The 14,973-nt window shown below is 43.4% G+C and overlaps 1 protein-coding gene across 2 annotated transcripts in view; it reads right to left on the reverse strand.

The window, feature by feature from the left end:
- Positions 1–238: 238 nt before the first annotated feature.
- The window catches only part of slc22a15 (solute carrier family 22 member 15), an 81,794-nt gene continuing 67,059 nt past the window's right edge, over positions 239–14,973 (reverse strand). The window contains exons 8-12 of one of the 2 annotated variants that reach the window (XM_072478808.1): positions 14,152–14,237; positions 13,705–13,825; positions 10,771–10,843; positions 6,934–7,098; positions 239–4,601 (exon numbers count right to left, since the gene is read on the reverse strand). In XM_072478808.1, coding sequence (XP_072334909.1) covers positions 4,569–4,601; positions 6,934–7,098; positions 10,771–10,843; positions 13,705–13,825; positions 14,152–14,237 — 478 coding nt within the window. In that variant the 3' untranslated portion in view covers positions 239–4,568. Of the gene's footprint in view, positions 4,602–6,933; positions 7,099–10,770; positions 10,844–13,704; positions 13,829–14,151; positions 14,238–14,973 lie in introns of both variants that reach the window. The other variant, XM_072478807.1, reaches the window with a different exon arrangement.

Consider the following 14,973-nt stretch of genomic DNA (forward strand, 5'->3'; position numbering starts at 1 on the left):
AAAAAATTGGATACTCCAAAGTTCTTCCTTGCTTTAATTGATCAACCGACCTCAATAAAATTTATTACGTGGTCTTCTAAAAATCCAAATCAACAGTCTACAGCAGCGTTCCAAATTATACGCAGGTCATCACTTCGCACTAGGTACACATTACAAATTCAGAATAAGTGAAGAGTTTGGCCTCTCTGAAAATACTGACACAATGATCGATGAGAAAACAAGTGAACGTAACAGCAGCTCAGGGGGTATATCTCATTATATTTGGTGTCACATTTCATGGTACAGTAATAAATGTGGCAGATATGCACCATGTAAAAACGAAGTACAATGCAGTCTGGTTAACTGTCACCAAGCTCACAAGATTGGAGTGTGACGATGTCACATTTGCGAAAATGAGTCAAAATGAAGCATAATAGCTTTGATAACAAGGACACAAAATTGTCAGGCCAGTTAAATTATTAGTGACGGCAGAGACACAGAAATGTTCAATTTGCCGACGAATGGAGTCTGTGAGGGGCAAGTTTCAGACACAGGCAGCCAATTGAAAATACACCCCTACCCTACCCTGTTACAGGGCAAACTGGTCAGGGGTGTGGAGATCTCCATTGGTCAGTTTGGTCAATGTCACACTTGCACTGCCACACAGACCCCAGGCATTGAACAAAGAGTGACAAACCACATTTTGAGCACAAGGCCCAGTATATTATACATACAATGTTACTGTTTCTACACAGCTTTACATTAGAGATAAATGGTTAACCGCTGATCAAGTGGAATACTATCTGCTAAACAACTGGACGTACTTCATGTTCTTACTTCAAGGTGCTGGCAGATGCAGGGAAACATCCTGCTTCCCTTAGGTGGCATATATTATTTTTGTTTTCAGCTCCTATGTGGATACTGAAACAAACATGATTGCCAGTAATAAAGTCACTCATAGGAAGGTTTATTACTGAAGCAGTTTTTGCAAAATTACATTTAAATAAGAAAACACTGCCTACTTCCCCCCTTTTCTCTTAATCTAATGGTCTTACTTTTACCAAACTTGACATCATACTGCATATTATTTAGAGTCTGATTTTTCTTCTGTCTTTGACAACAATTTCCCCCCCTCCCCCTTTATTGCTCCTCTGTCCAATCCCGGAGAGGCTGACCCTTGAACTACAGTGTTATCACGGCCAGTAGCCTTCCATCTCCTTACCCAAGTCGATCCCAAGGAAATATTCCCCAGCCAGTAACTTCTATCAACTCAGAATTGGCCAGCGATTCAGTCGTGAATGTCTTCACAGCTGAACCTGATTCCTGACCACATCCAATGTCCCGTCATACACTTTTCAACAGAAGTCACTGGGTAGCTATCAGGAACCATGGCTCATTTCTCCCTCTTCTCAGAACATGTGTCGCCCTTATTGTCACCTCCTGCTGCATTTAGCTATATTAGCTCTGGCTGATATTTTCAATCTTCCTCTCTACACCATATTTCCACTGTTTTGAGCTTAAAATCTTTTCTTCTTTTGCATGTTCTCACCTTATCTTTATAAGATCACTGTGACTTTTTAAAAATAAATGGTCTCACTGGATCCTGCGGTTGGGGGGGGGGGGGGGGGGGGTTGTTGGTCAGTGGATCCAGAGTCAGGATCTGGGGGAGTTTAGTGGCTGGATCCAGAGTCAGAATCTGGGGTTGTATGGTCACTTGATCCAGAGGCAGGATTTGGGGGTTGGGGGGGAATCACTGGATCCAGAGGCAGTGTTGTGGGAGGGAGGCACTGGATCCAGCGACAGGATTTGGAGGGGGGGCACTTGATCTAGAGGCTGGTTGGGGGGAGGGGGGGTTGCACTGGATCCAGAGTCGGGGGGGTCACTGGATCCAGAATCAGAATCTAAGTGAGGTTGGTCACTGATTCCAGAGGCAGGATCAGAGGGGTCACTGGTTCCAGAGGCTGGTTCGCTGGAGGTCACTGGATCTGATTCAGAGGCTGGATCGGGGGAGTTTGGTCACCATATCCAGAGGCAGGATCTGGGGGAGATTGGTCATTGGATTCGGAATCTGAGGGAATTGGGTCATTGGGTCCAGAATCAGAATCTGGGGAGTTTGATCACTGGATCAAGAGTCCGAATCTGGGAGTTTACTCACTGCACCAGAGTAGAATTTGGGGGAGTCTGGTCAGTGGATCCAGAGTCAGAATTTGGGGAGTTAGTTCACTGTATTAGGAGGCGGGATCTGGGGGAGTTTGGTCACTGGATTCAGAATCTGAGGGAATTGGGTCACTGGTTCCACAGTCAGAATCTGGGGAGTTTGGTCACTGGACCCATTTGCTGAGTCAGGATGTGGGAGAGTTTTGTCACTGTGTCCAGACATGGAATCTGGAGAGTTTGGTCACTGTATCCAGAGTCAGAATCTGAGGAGTTTGGTCACTGTATCCAGAGGCAGAATCAAGGGGGTTGGGGTATTGGGTCACTGGATCAAAGGCAGGATCTGGGGAAGTTTGGTCACTGGACCCATTTGCTGAGTCAGGATGTGGGAGAGTTTTGTCACTGTGTCCAGACATGGAATCTGGAGAGTTTGGTCACTGTATCCAGAGTCAGAATCTGAGGAGTTTGGTCACTGTATCCAGAGGCAGAATCAAGGGGGTTGGGGTATTGGGTCACTGGATTCAAAGGCAGGATCTGGGGAAGTTTGGTCACAAGATCCACTTGCTCGAGTCATAATGTGAGAGTTTTGTAACTGTGCCAAGACACGGAATTTGGAAAGGTTGGTCACTGGACCCAGAGTCAGGCTCTGGGGGAATTTTGTCACTGGATTCAGAGTCAGAACGTGGGGGAGTTTGGTCACAGTATCCAGAGTCAGAATATGGGGGAGTTTGGTTACTGGATCTAGAGAGAGAATGTGGGGGTGTTTGGTCACTGGATCCATAGAGAGAATGTGGGGGTACTTGGTCACGGGATCCAGAGATGGGATCTAGGTAGTTTGGTCACTGGATCCAGAATCAGGATCTGGAGGGGTTTGGTCACGGCATCCAGAGTCAGGATCTGGGGGAGTTTGGTCACTGGATCCCACTCTACAACAGATAGAATCTGGGGAGTTGTGTCACTGTATCCACAGTCAGGATCTAGGGAGCTTTGTCACTGTATCCAGAGTCAGAATGTGGGAGAGTTTAGTCACTGTATCCACTTGCTAGAGTCACAATATGGGGAGTTTGGCCACTGGGTTTCAGTAAATCTCGAACAAAGAATTGAAAATGTTTTACAATACATCATGGGCAGAACATGCAAGAACAGATTAGGCTTTTTGTTCTGTACAAGTAATTCCATGTGTCATCTGTTGGTTGTGGTCCAATCCATACTTTCCATAATAATCTTGACATACAACACAAAGAATGGAAACAGAGGAATGAAAATGTCTTCAGTCAAATCACAGGCAACATTAAAGTAAGCCAGCATCTTGTTGCGGGATGTTGTTATTAAACTATAGTTAAATGCTGCAGAATAAATATTGAGCGTAAGTTTCAATGATAAATACTGCACATGATGTGGACCATTAGCAAAGCTAATTAAAATACAATTGACACCTAAAGAGACACCTGTGGAAAGGTGTCACAAGTTGGTGCGCAGTCCACTGAAGACGAACTGCAACAATACACAGCCGAAATAGGGATGGTTTATGGTTCCAGAAGAAATATAGTTGAAAAGATTTACGGTTAACTGTCAATATTTGATAGTTTACAGATTTACTTCTTAGTTTTGTTGAAATGATGGAACAATAAGTCATTAGAATTGGAAGTCACAATTCAATCTGCTTGATGTGACACAATGTTTGAGCAAAAGAATAGGTAAAATGTTAAGACACATAATGCACCTATAAGCCTAAAGAATTTAAAACAAGGGCATTTTCGATTAACTATTAAGGGCTCTTTAATACAAAAGTGCAAGATAGAAGCAGAGCGGAATAAAAGGAAAAACGGGAATCCTTAAAAAGTGGTCCCTGAAGAAATGACAAGTGTTTGGAAGCTCTTCAGAGACAGCAAAGTATGTCCAATACATACAACTCATTATAAGACTCTCCACTATAATGCAGGTTGAATTGAAAGGTCATTGGAGCTTAGCTCCCAGGTTTTGAAGTTATATTTCATGCTAAAGGTCATAATTTGGCTCCTAAGAGCTTATGAAAGTAAGGTTTGTGATTAAATCCAATGTACCAAAATCTGGTGAAAGAAATTACATTCTTCAGATAATACATTAGTTGGCAGGTCACAAAGGTAAAAATACTTGCAAAACTGAACAATTAGAAATGTAAACAATAGGAATTCTCAGTTCCTCGTTACCCAACAGATGCTGGGAATAATAACTGAGGGAAATCCTTCCAGCTTAAATAAGTTTTTCCTGAGCCACCAGCGGCACCTTTGTCACCTTGAACAACCAGCTAATCTTAAAACGCACCAATTCCAAGTCTCTTTGAACTGGTTACATAGCCTCTTGTAGCATCTTCTACAATTTCTCCTTGCAACTCTAAGCGGCCACTGTTGGATCATCCTTTCAGTCTGAGTGGTTCTTTGCCAAGTCTCTGATCTTCATGACTTAACGTTTTCCTGTGATCCAACTCCCTGTCAAAATAATGGAAAATGTATTGAGAAATCAATCACTAATCGGAATATAAAAAAGCGTTTAAAATTATTACTTCACTACTACATGTATTCACACAGCATCTTTAATGTAACAAGGTGCTTCAAAGGAATGTTATCAAACAGATTTGTCATCGAAACACAAGGGGCGGGATTCTCCGACCCCCCGCCGGGTCGGAGAATCGCCGGGGGCTGGTGTGAATCTCGCCCCCGCCATGTCCCGAAGTCTCCGCCACCAGAGATTCGGCGGGGGCGGGAATCGCACCGCGCAGGTCGGCAGGCCCACCTCCGCCCATTCTCCGGCCCGCGATGGGCCAAAGTCCCGCTGCTGGAATACCTGTCCCGCCAGCGTGGATTAAACCACCTTTTGAACGGTGGGACAAGGCGACGCAGGCCGATCTGGTCCCGGGGGGTGCCCCAACAGTGGCCTGGCCCGCGATCGGGGCTCACCGATCGGCAGGCAAGCCTGCGCCGTGGGGACACTCTTTTTCTTCCGCCTTCACCATGGTCTTCACTATAGCGGAGGCGGAGGAAACCCCCTCCCCTGCACATGCGCGGGGATGACGTCAGCAGCCGCTGACGCTTCCGCGCATGCGCGGACCCGCGTCGCCCGGCGAAGACCTTTCGGCCCCGGCTGGCGTGGCGCCAAAGGCCTTTCCCGCCAGCCGGTGGAGCGGAAACCGCTCCGGCGCGGGCCTAGCCCCTCAAGGTGAGGGCTTGGCCCCTAAAGGTGCGGAGACTTCCCGCCACTCCATCACGCCGGGTAGGGGAGAATCCCGCCCATTAAACACAGGTGACCAGAAGATAGGTTTTTAAAGAATGAGAACAGGGGAGAGGAGTAGAGAGGCAGATAGGTTTAGGGAGGGAATTCCAGAGCTCAGGCCATGGACAAATTGAAGGCAGGATCACCCAATGATAGAGCAAAATAAATTAGAGATGTGCAAGAGGCCAGAATTGAAGTGCAGGGATCTAAAGGATATAGATGTAAGGAAGAGTTACACAAGTGAGGGATTTGAACACAAGGAGGAGAATTTTTTAATGGTCGTTTTGCGAAAAAGTTGGATGGGACGCCAACATTCACAGAAGAGGTGGGTCAATGGGACTTACTGTGCATCAGGGTACAGGCAAGCAGAATGAGAATGCTGATACCTAACCTACGACAGTATGAAAATTTATGTTGTAGGTCATAATTTGGCTCTAATTTTAATCTAAACGTCAGGGAACAGCTAACATTTAACATTATTGAGAGGAAAAACCTGCAAAAATCAGATTTCAATGAATGTCAAGAAAGCCTTTAACATGCCGTTTAAACATTTCACAATTACATGCAAAAGTAAGTACTGAAGTAGAGTGTCCTCTTTGAGCACAATTAACAATCGGGGCACAAAAATTGTTTTCAAAAGCGTACTCGTTTTCGTTGTTGAATTTTCTGCTCAGACATCCGCTCAAACACCTTGGTATAACCGCAACGGTAAAATCTTCTGTGGACCTTTGCAATCGAGCAGCATTTTAGAATGTAATTTTCCTTTTATCCTTGCATCAAAAATATTCCTTGATACATTTAATTTTGGTAACCATGCAGTTTTATTAATTGAGCTAAAAGAGTGTTTTATCAACAAAAACATAAGCAATTTTAACAAGCATCAAGTCCAACATCTGTGACTAATGCAATTTTAAATAATTGGAAATTACTTTTTTTTAATATAAACTACACAGTTTCATTTACATGCAGGAGGTGTTAGTTACAAAATTTATTTTAAATTCTTTTTAATATTCCATTGGTGTCCTTGCTCCTAATTCTAAATGCATCCTGAAGAACAATCAGTGGAAACCTGGCTTGGTGATAATTAAATTTGGGGGCATGAACAGCTTTATTGGAGCGGTCAGTTTCCAGCACACCATCTTTCAAAACCGTGTCAAACACTACAGAAATTCACCTCCACTGGTGTAATAAGCTCACAGAGGCTTCCCTTCACCAAAATTCCTTTTATTTACAAAACCAAAAGCCAAACAACCAGGTGCATTCAGCTTGCTGTCTACACTGGGAGTGCAGAGGATCTGACACTCCTTGTTTTATACAGAGAAAAGGGTTCCCTGATTGGGCCACTAATCAGGGAACTCATATTTCTAATTGGCCAATCTCAAGGCCTGGCCTAAGCCATTACAACTGGATATAATTTACTTCTGAAAGTTGGTCATTGGTCCACTGTGTTGAGAATAATATGAACAGATTAGACCCAGAGGCAACAAGAAAAAAAGTATAATTTCATCAAAAATTTGACAAAAAGGGGCACAATTATAAAGCTGAACTCGCCTTTTTCCTTTTGTCTTCAAGTCTCTGGTAGGCTGGAGTGTGAAGATCCTCTATTGACTCTGCAATTGGTTTATTTAATGTTTCTGGGAGGAGGAGTCCAAGGAATCCACCTGACATTCCAGCGATCCCAAACACAATGAATGGCATCGATGGATTCAGAGTTTTCTGTAACATAAGAAACCTCAGCTCAATATGCGCATGGATACAGTGTTAAGGAAAACAGGAAGAAAGGAACAAGGGTAGGCCATTTAGCCCCTCAAGTATGTTCCACCATTCAATGAGATCATGGATGATTTGTGACCTAACTCATTACACTTATCTTTGGTGAACAAAAACCTATCGATTTCTTATTTAAAATGGACAACTAATCGCACATCAATTTGCAGGAGAATTCCGAACTTGTCCCACCTTTTGGGCAGAATTTAATGGGGCTCTTGAAAACAGGGATGGATGTGGCCAGAGAACAGGGTGGGAAAGGGTGGCGCCCATGGAATTCAATCGGCGGCAGCGAAGTCAAGAATGACCTTCCTGCCCGAAAGTCAATTCAGGCCCTTACGTAAACAATTATAGACAATTTAAGGGTTTCTTCCTGCAGTTGCTGGTAATTTACCAGCGGTGAGTAGGCCCAGTAAAACATGGAGGTATCCCTGTGGGCTCCAGGGTGGGGAGGGGGAAGGCTTCTGCTGATAAGGTACTCTATGCCCATGGTGGGCCTCGCCAGCAGCAAGGGCCATCCTATGCAAATGGACTGCTGCACTCACCAACAACATTCTACCCACCATCCCCTTGCCACAGTCTATCTGAGTGGTCCCATGCACTTGTATGTAAAGGTGCTGTAAGAAAGGGAGGGGGTTCTGGGGTTGGCTGAGGGGTTGAACAGAGTGTCAAGAAGGGATCCCTGTTAAGAAATTAGGAAGGAGGAAAGTAGGAAAGCAAAATGACATGTAGGTCTTTATTGCAAGGAGATTGGCGTACAATAAGAATAATAAGTTTTGCCAGGATTGTATAGGGCTTTCATTAGACCACATCTGCTATACTATGCATAGTTTTGGTCTCCATATCAAAAGATATAGTCATATGGGAGGTAGTACAGTGAAGTCCACTAGGTTGCTGGGTTGAGAGTAAATTGGGTCTATGGTCTTGAGTTTAAAAGGATGTGAGGTAATCTCATTGAAACACACAATGTTTTGAAAGAGTAGACACAGAGCTGGTTTCCCCTGGCTGGGGAGTCTAAAACGAAGGATTAAGGGCTGATCATTTAGAACTGCGATAAGATGAATTTGTTTCACTCAGAGTTGTGGATATTTGGAATTCTCTATCCGAAGATTATTGATACTCTATCTTTCATGGTATATTCAATACTGGTATACAATTGTTGACCTCTCAGAGAATCAAGAGTTTATGGGGAGCAGGTAGCAAACTGGAGTTGAGACAGAAGATCACCCATGATGGTGCCGAATGGGGATCAGGCTCATGGGCCTTACATTCCACTCACTCCTGCTCCTCTTTCTTATGTTAAAGTACTTCAGTTTTATTCAGGGTTTTGCATGGCTGAAACATGACTTCTGCCCCCCTGTACTCTGGTCCTCTAGATATAAAGGCATTTCATTAGCCTTTTAAATTATTTTCTGTATCTGTTTATGATATTTTAATGATCCATATACCAAGATCACCAAGTCTCTCTGGATCTCCAATGCTTCTAATTTTTCACCATTTAGAATGCTCTGCTTTATCATTTTTAGATTCAAGTGGATGGCCTCACATTTGCTGAAATTGAAATCTATTTATTACAGTTTTACCCCATTGACTTAATCTATCAATATCTCTTTGTAATTTGATGTTACCATCAACACTGCTTACAATCTATCTTGTGTCACTGGCAAATCTGGGTGACTTTCTAACCCAACATTTAAAACAACAATGAATGGAGTTATTGGTTGAGACCTCAAACTTATGGGAAACCACTGGCCAGACCCTTGAATTAGAGTATCAGCCCATCATGCCTACTCTGTCTCCTGCCACTCAGCCAATTTCCAAAGCAAGTCAAGAATTTACCCTCAATTCCATGAGCTTTCACTCCAGCCAAGTTTCTTATGAGGTTTCTGGAAATCCAGAAAAGTAAAACCAACAGGCATTCTCCAGCCACTACTTTGGTCATTTCTTCAAAACATTCAATCAAGTTCATCAGGCATGACCTATCCTTTACAAATCCATGAATTCTCTCTCGAATTAGCTGAAAATGTTCAAGGCGTTACCCTATCCTTAGGTGCAAACTTTCGCAATTTATTAACAGATGCTAGGCTACCTGCTCTATAATTCCCTGGTTTCCTTGTCACTTCTCTTAAATAGCAGAATGGCATGAGCAATTTTGTAATCAAAAGGTAGTTCACGAATTGAGATAACATTAGAAGGTTATAATTCAGGCACCTGCGATGTTCTCACCTATTTCTTTTAAACCCCATGGATGGAAAACATCTGGTCCTGGAACTGAGGTTTAATGAATGGAAACATGCGGAAGGTCACGGCTGCTACAGTATTGTTTACCAGATCACTTTGTATGATATCATTGAGAAATAATTTTGATGTCAGTGCTTTAAAGGAGACATACCTCAAATAGTGCAACAATGAAATATTACATCAGTGGAGTTAGTTACAAAGATCTTTATGAAAAAGACTGAACCAGAGCTCCCATAAAAATGTCATTTGATGACAAGGTAAATATACCACAAGCACTCATCAAGTGAATGGAACTTCCTGCCCAACAACACTGATCAGGGACACATTGCTGAGAGGAGAGAGGGCCTTCTACAGATAGCAGCCTAATTAATAAGCAATGCTAACATGAATCCATGGATTTTCTTTTTAAATTAAACAGCAAGTGGGAGCGATTACATCAAAATAAATCTGCTCTCAGGCGTCAAGTGTTCAAGTTCACTCAAGCTGTTCATCTTCATAGTCAAACCACTTGAGACTTACACTAAATTATATTATCTGATTAAACAATAGCATTTAATACACAATGATTAACTTTTCCTGGTTTTAATAGATCTTCAATAAATAAGAAAACTGTGTTAGAGTGATGCACTAAATGATCTGTTTGAGCTGCACGCAGAACAATACTTTTCACTGTACCTCAGTACATGTGACAATAAACCAATCCAATCCAATCCAAATAACTCTATGGCATAAATGGGTGCGAACACAATGCATTTCTTTGCAAATTCACCATCATGGAATCACAGAAACTTACAAGAGACCATTTAACCCTTTGTGCCTGCTGCAACTCTTTGAAATAGATATCCATTAATCCCACTCCTTTCTCTTTCCCCAGAGCCCTGCAAGTTTTTCCTTTTCGAGTATTAATCCAATTCCCTTTTGAAACCTACCAACTTTTCAGGCAGCACATTCTGGCTCCCAACAACCTTCTGCACGACATAAGAATTCCATTTCCTGCTCCTGGTTCTTTTGTCAATTAAATCTGTACCTCCTGGGTATCAGTTCTCCTGCAGTGGAAACAGTTTCTCCCTATCTATGCGATCAAAATCCTTTGCAATTTTGAACACCTCTATCGACTCTACCTTTAATCTTTCCCGCTCCAATAAGAAGAATCCCAGCTTCTCTATAGTATCTCCACTTTTCTGAAGTCCCTCAATCTCTAGTCCCATTCTAGTAAATCTTCTCTGCCACCTTCCCCCAAGCCTCAACATCCTTCCTAAAGTGCAGTGCCTGAACACTAACCCACTCATTTTGAAAGGAATTTCATACAACTGAGTTGAACACCCAAATGCCGAGATCCCACAGAGCAAGGCAACCTTGGAAAAGAAAATCGAGACTAACCAGAGATGGCACAAATGGAGCCAGAATCCCACCGATTCTGCATGACATTGAACAGATTCCTAATCCAGCATTCCTGTATGAAAGAAACCACATCAATTCAGTGCAGGCTTATAAATCAAACTCTACAAAATTTCAGAGGTCAATCGCATATCAGACAGTAAAAAGCACTGCTCTCCCCAACAGGCAAAATCCCTAGAGTTCAAGACATCAATTTTCCAGCTTTAGAATCTCATGTAATAGAATATGATCATAATTTATATTTCTGATCACACATAGATACTTACTGTGCATCATATTTCAGACATCTAGTTTTTGTTCTCTGTATGGAACTAAAAGCTAGCTAAACTACCTAGATACATTTAGATACATTAACGGCATTCAAAAGGTATCTTGACAATTACATGGATAGGATGGGTATAGAGGGATACAGCACAAGGAAGTGCTGAGGGTTTTGGCCAAGGTTGGTATCATGACCGGTACAGGCATGGAGGTTCGGCGGGCCCATTCCTGTGCTGTATTGTTCTTTGTACCTCCCCCAACCCGGACATTAAAGTTTGAGTTTCCAGGTACGTCAAAATGAGAATGCCTCCCCCACCCTTCCACCTCATATATTCTCTCCTCATGTAGAATCATGGAATCACTGCAGTACAGGAGGTGGCCATTCGGCCCATCGAGTCTACAATGACCCTTTGAAAGAGCACCCTCCTTAGGCCCACTCCCCCATAAACCCCTAACCCCACCTAACCATTGGAAACTAAGGGGCAATTTAACATGGCCAATCCACCTAACCTGAACATCTTTGGACTGTGAGAGGAAACCAGAGCACCCGGAGGAAATCCACGCAGGTCAGAATCGAACCTGGCACTGTGAAGCAGCAGTGCCAACCACTGGGCCACCAAAACGCCCTGCCATACTCTGAATGTACTTGGGATACATATATGGGCTCCTCCTGAATTATTGTATGCCTTAACTGGCATCATTCCATTCTTTAACAAGTCTTTCCCAATATCAACCACACAAAGAAACTTTAAAAACTGATAGCTAGGTCAACCAAAGGGTAATATGAATACAATAATCTGGATAAATTGGACTGAGGAAAAAAACTTCTCAGAACTTCTTAGTGAAACTTGATCGACAGGAATTGTTGCTTAAAACCTTGCTCATCACAAACCAGGAAAAGTACTTGTGGGAACCTGATTGCTATTTTGAACCACTGAGAGATGAAGAAAAATGTAGCCTGCTACATTAAGGAAACTTATGAGGGTGAATTCAGCAGGTCTCTGACTCCCTCGTGCTCAAAAGGAAGCATCAACGCTAAGGTGATTCAGTCCATTCCAAGATTCTTTGAACATGGCCCTTTCCACCCCTTGGCTGCTGGGATGATCAGGTCGACAAATTGACCCATCAATTCCCCACCCTGTTGCCACGTGGAAAGCCAAATGGGGTGAGTGTGTGTGTGGGGGAGGGGGATAAAAGTCATCAGGATGTTCCATCATGACCATTAATGAAAGCTCTGGCCACGAGTGCAAGTTAGCCAATTACATAATTTAATTTTCCTGTTCACATTTTATGAAGAATTGTGGGAAACACTGCTTCTTTGCAGCACACAACCAAACAGGATTACAAGTGCAGCTGGAGACCTGGTTTCCCACTCAAAATGATTTAAAATGGTTGGTGGAGGTAACATGATCCTATTGCGGAGCTGCTTCAGGAGCAAAACATCCCAATCACTCTTGGACTTTCCGGTCTTCAGTTCCTACTTCTCATGCCTCCATGGATAATGTATTTGATTGAATTCCTTTATTCGTTCATGGGACATGGGCTGGGCCAGCATTTATTGTCCATCCCTAATTGCCCTTTAGGGGGCAGTTAAGAGTCAACCAAGAGGACAGTCAAAGACCCCCTCCCCCATCAGCTTCTCTAACATGTTCACCACATACCTGGCAGCCTTCGCCCATTCCATTCCCTCAGTCATCCCCATGATCCTGAGATTTTGCCTCCTGGAGTAATTTAAAGATCCTTCAACTTCTCTCTCAGCCTTTTTTGGCTGCTCGCCACCATCCCCAACTCCACCTCCAGCAAGGTCAACCGATCCTCGTGCTCCCCCACTGTCTCCTCCATCTTTTGGATTGTCATGCCGTGTCTCCTGCCTCTGCTCCGAGCACTCAAACATCACTGTAAACGGATCCACCACGTTAGCCACGTCCTTGAAGGCCTCCTTTCTTTGCTGCTGGAACCTGCTATTGAAGTATTCCACCAGCTGCTCCGTAGACCGCTGGGCGGACTGCACTGCCCCCCCCACTATCTGCCATCTTCTCCTGTGTCACACCTCTATTACTCTCTCGATCGAGCTGCTGCCTCTTTATCGTTGCACTCCTTGTCCGATGGGCCATAAACCAGTTACTCATGCACCTTTGCCATCAAACACCACACAAATCGGGTAGAGAAGGACCAAAAAAATCCACCTCAAGCGGGAGCCACCAAATGTCCGACTACTCACTCTATGGCCGCCACCGGAAGTCCTGGGACGGCGTAGATTCGATGGGCTGAATAGGATTCTATGATAGGGCAGGGGATTGGACCTGGGTAGGGTGCTGTTTCAGAGGGTTGATGAAAACTATGGGCCAAATGGCCTCCTTCTGCACTTCAGGGATTCTATGATTCTCAGTGTCCCGACCAGAATTTATTCCTCAACCAACATCTGGTGATGTATCACATTACTGCTTGTGGAACCTTGCTGTGTGCAAATTGGCTGCCACGTTTTCTACATTACAACAGTGACTGCACCTCAGAAATACTTCATTGACTACAAAGCGTTGTGGGACATCAGAGGTCATGCATGAAAGGAGCTATATAAATACAAATATCCTTTTGTTTAAATGACAATGGAAAATAGACTTAACTTTGTAATCACCATGAATGAAGTGTATTTACCTGATCACAGTTGGATAAAGCTCTGCAGTAAAAACATAGACAATATTAAAGGCAGCGCTGACAGCCAACTTTCCACATAGTGTTAATGAAGTGACATTCAGCAAGAATCCCATGTCAAAGTCTGCTAAGAGAAAAAATATAGATATGGGGTAAAGGTAGGTATATGGAGTTACATCACAGATCAGTCATGGTGTTGCTAAATGGCTAAAACAGGCTCAAGAGCTTCAAGAGGTTTCCCCCTGCTCCTCTGTTCACCATACAGGAGTGGTAAATAGAACCATGATATTAATCATTCAATACAGTACAGCAATACAGTCATACCCTAAAGACCAGAAATAGAATGTCTAACCCACTGTTAATGGTCCGTAGAGAATCGTATCAATTTTAGTGTCACATTTAGAGTGAGCATCAACAATAGAAAATGAAAATGATGGGATGTTCCCTTACCCAAATGCCTAGGCAAGAACATGGTACTTATGCAGGCAACACCTGCAAACAATAGGAATGCTGTCATCGTCTTGCGTCTTCCTGACCTTGAGGTTGGGATGGAGAGAAGGAGAAAGAGGAGGAGAGCCAAATTATATTAATACAAGCCACTGAATCACAATACAACTAGAAGTACCTGGAATGGAAGGATATGCATTTGTTTACACATTATTAATATCATTACATGAACTAATGGGCAGCATGGTGGCGCAATGATTAGTACTGCTGCCTTACGGTGCCGAGGACCTGGGTTCGATCCCAACCCTGGGTCACTGTCCGGGTGGAGTTTGCACATTCTCCCCCGTGTCTGCGTGGATCTCACCCCCACAACCCAAAAATGATGCGCAGGGTAGGTGGATTGGCCACACTAAATTACCCCGAAATTGGAAACAAATAATTGGGTACTCTAAATTTATCCAAAAAAATGACATGAAGTAATATCTCTGTTACATAGCATTCATACTCAGTACCAGATTTTAATCACAAACTACTTCAATTGTTCAAAGATGGAACGGAAATAAAGCTCCTGAATTGCGGGGGGGGGGGGGGGGGGGGGGGGGGGGGGGGGGGTGGCTTATTGCAGATACCGAGAGCTCAAAACATTGGAAGCCCTATGAGTATAAAAAGTGCAGGGGATTACTTTTTAAAATTAGGGGAGTAAAGAGGGGACATGAAGAAACACTGGTAGATAAAAAAAAATTAATCCACATGTGTTTTAGAAGTATATTAAGGGCAAGAGGATGACCAGGGAAAGAGTGGGGCCCACTGGGGACCAATGAGGCA

Source organism: Scyliorhinus torazame, chromosome 16, assembly GCF_047496885.1.
Source record: "Scyliorhinus torazame isolate Kashiwa2021f chromosome 16, sScyTor2.1, whole genome shotgun sequence".
NCBI lineage: Eukaryota > Metazoa > Chordata > Chondrichthyes > Carcharhiniformes > Scyliorhinidae > Scyliorhinus > Scyliorhinus torazame.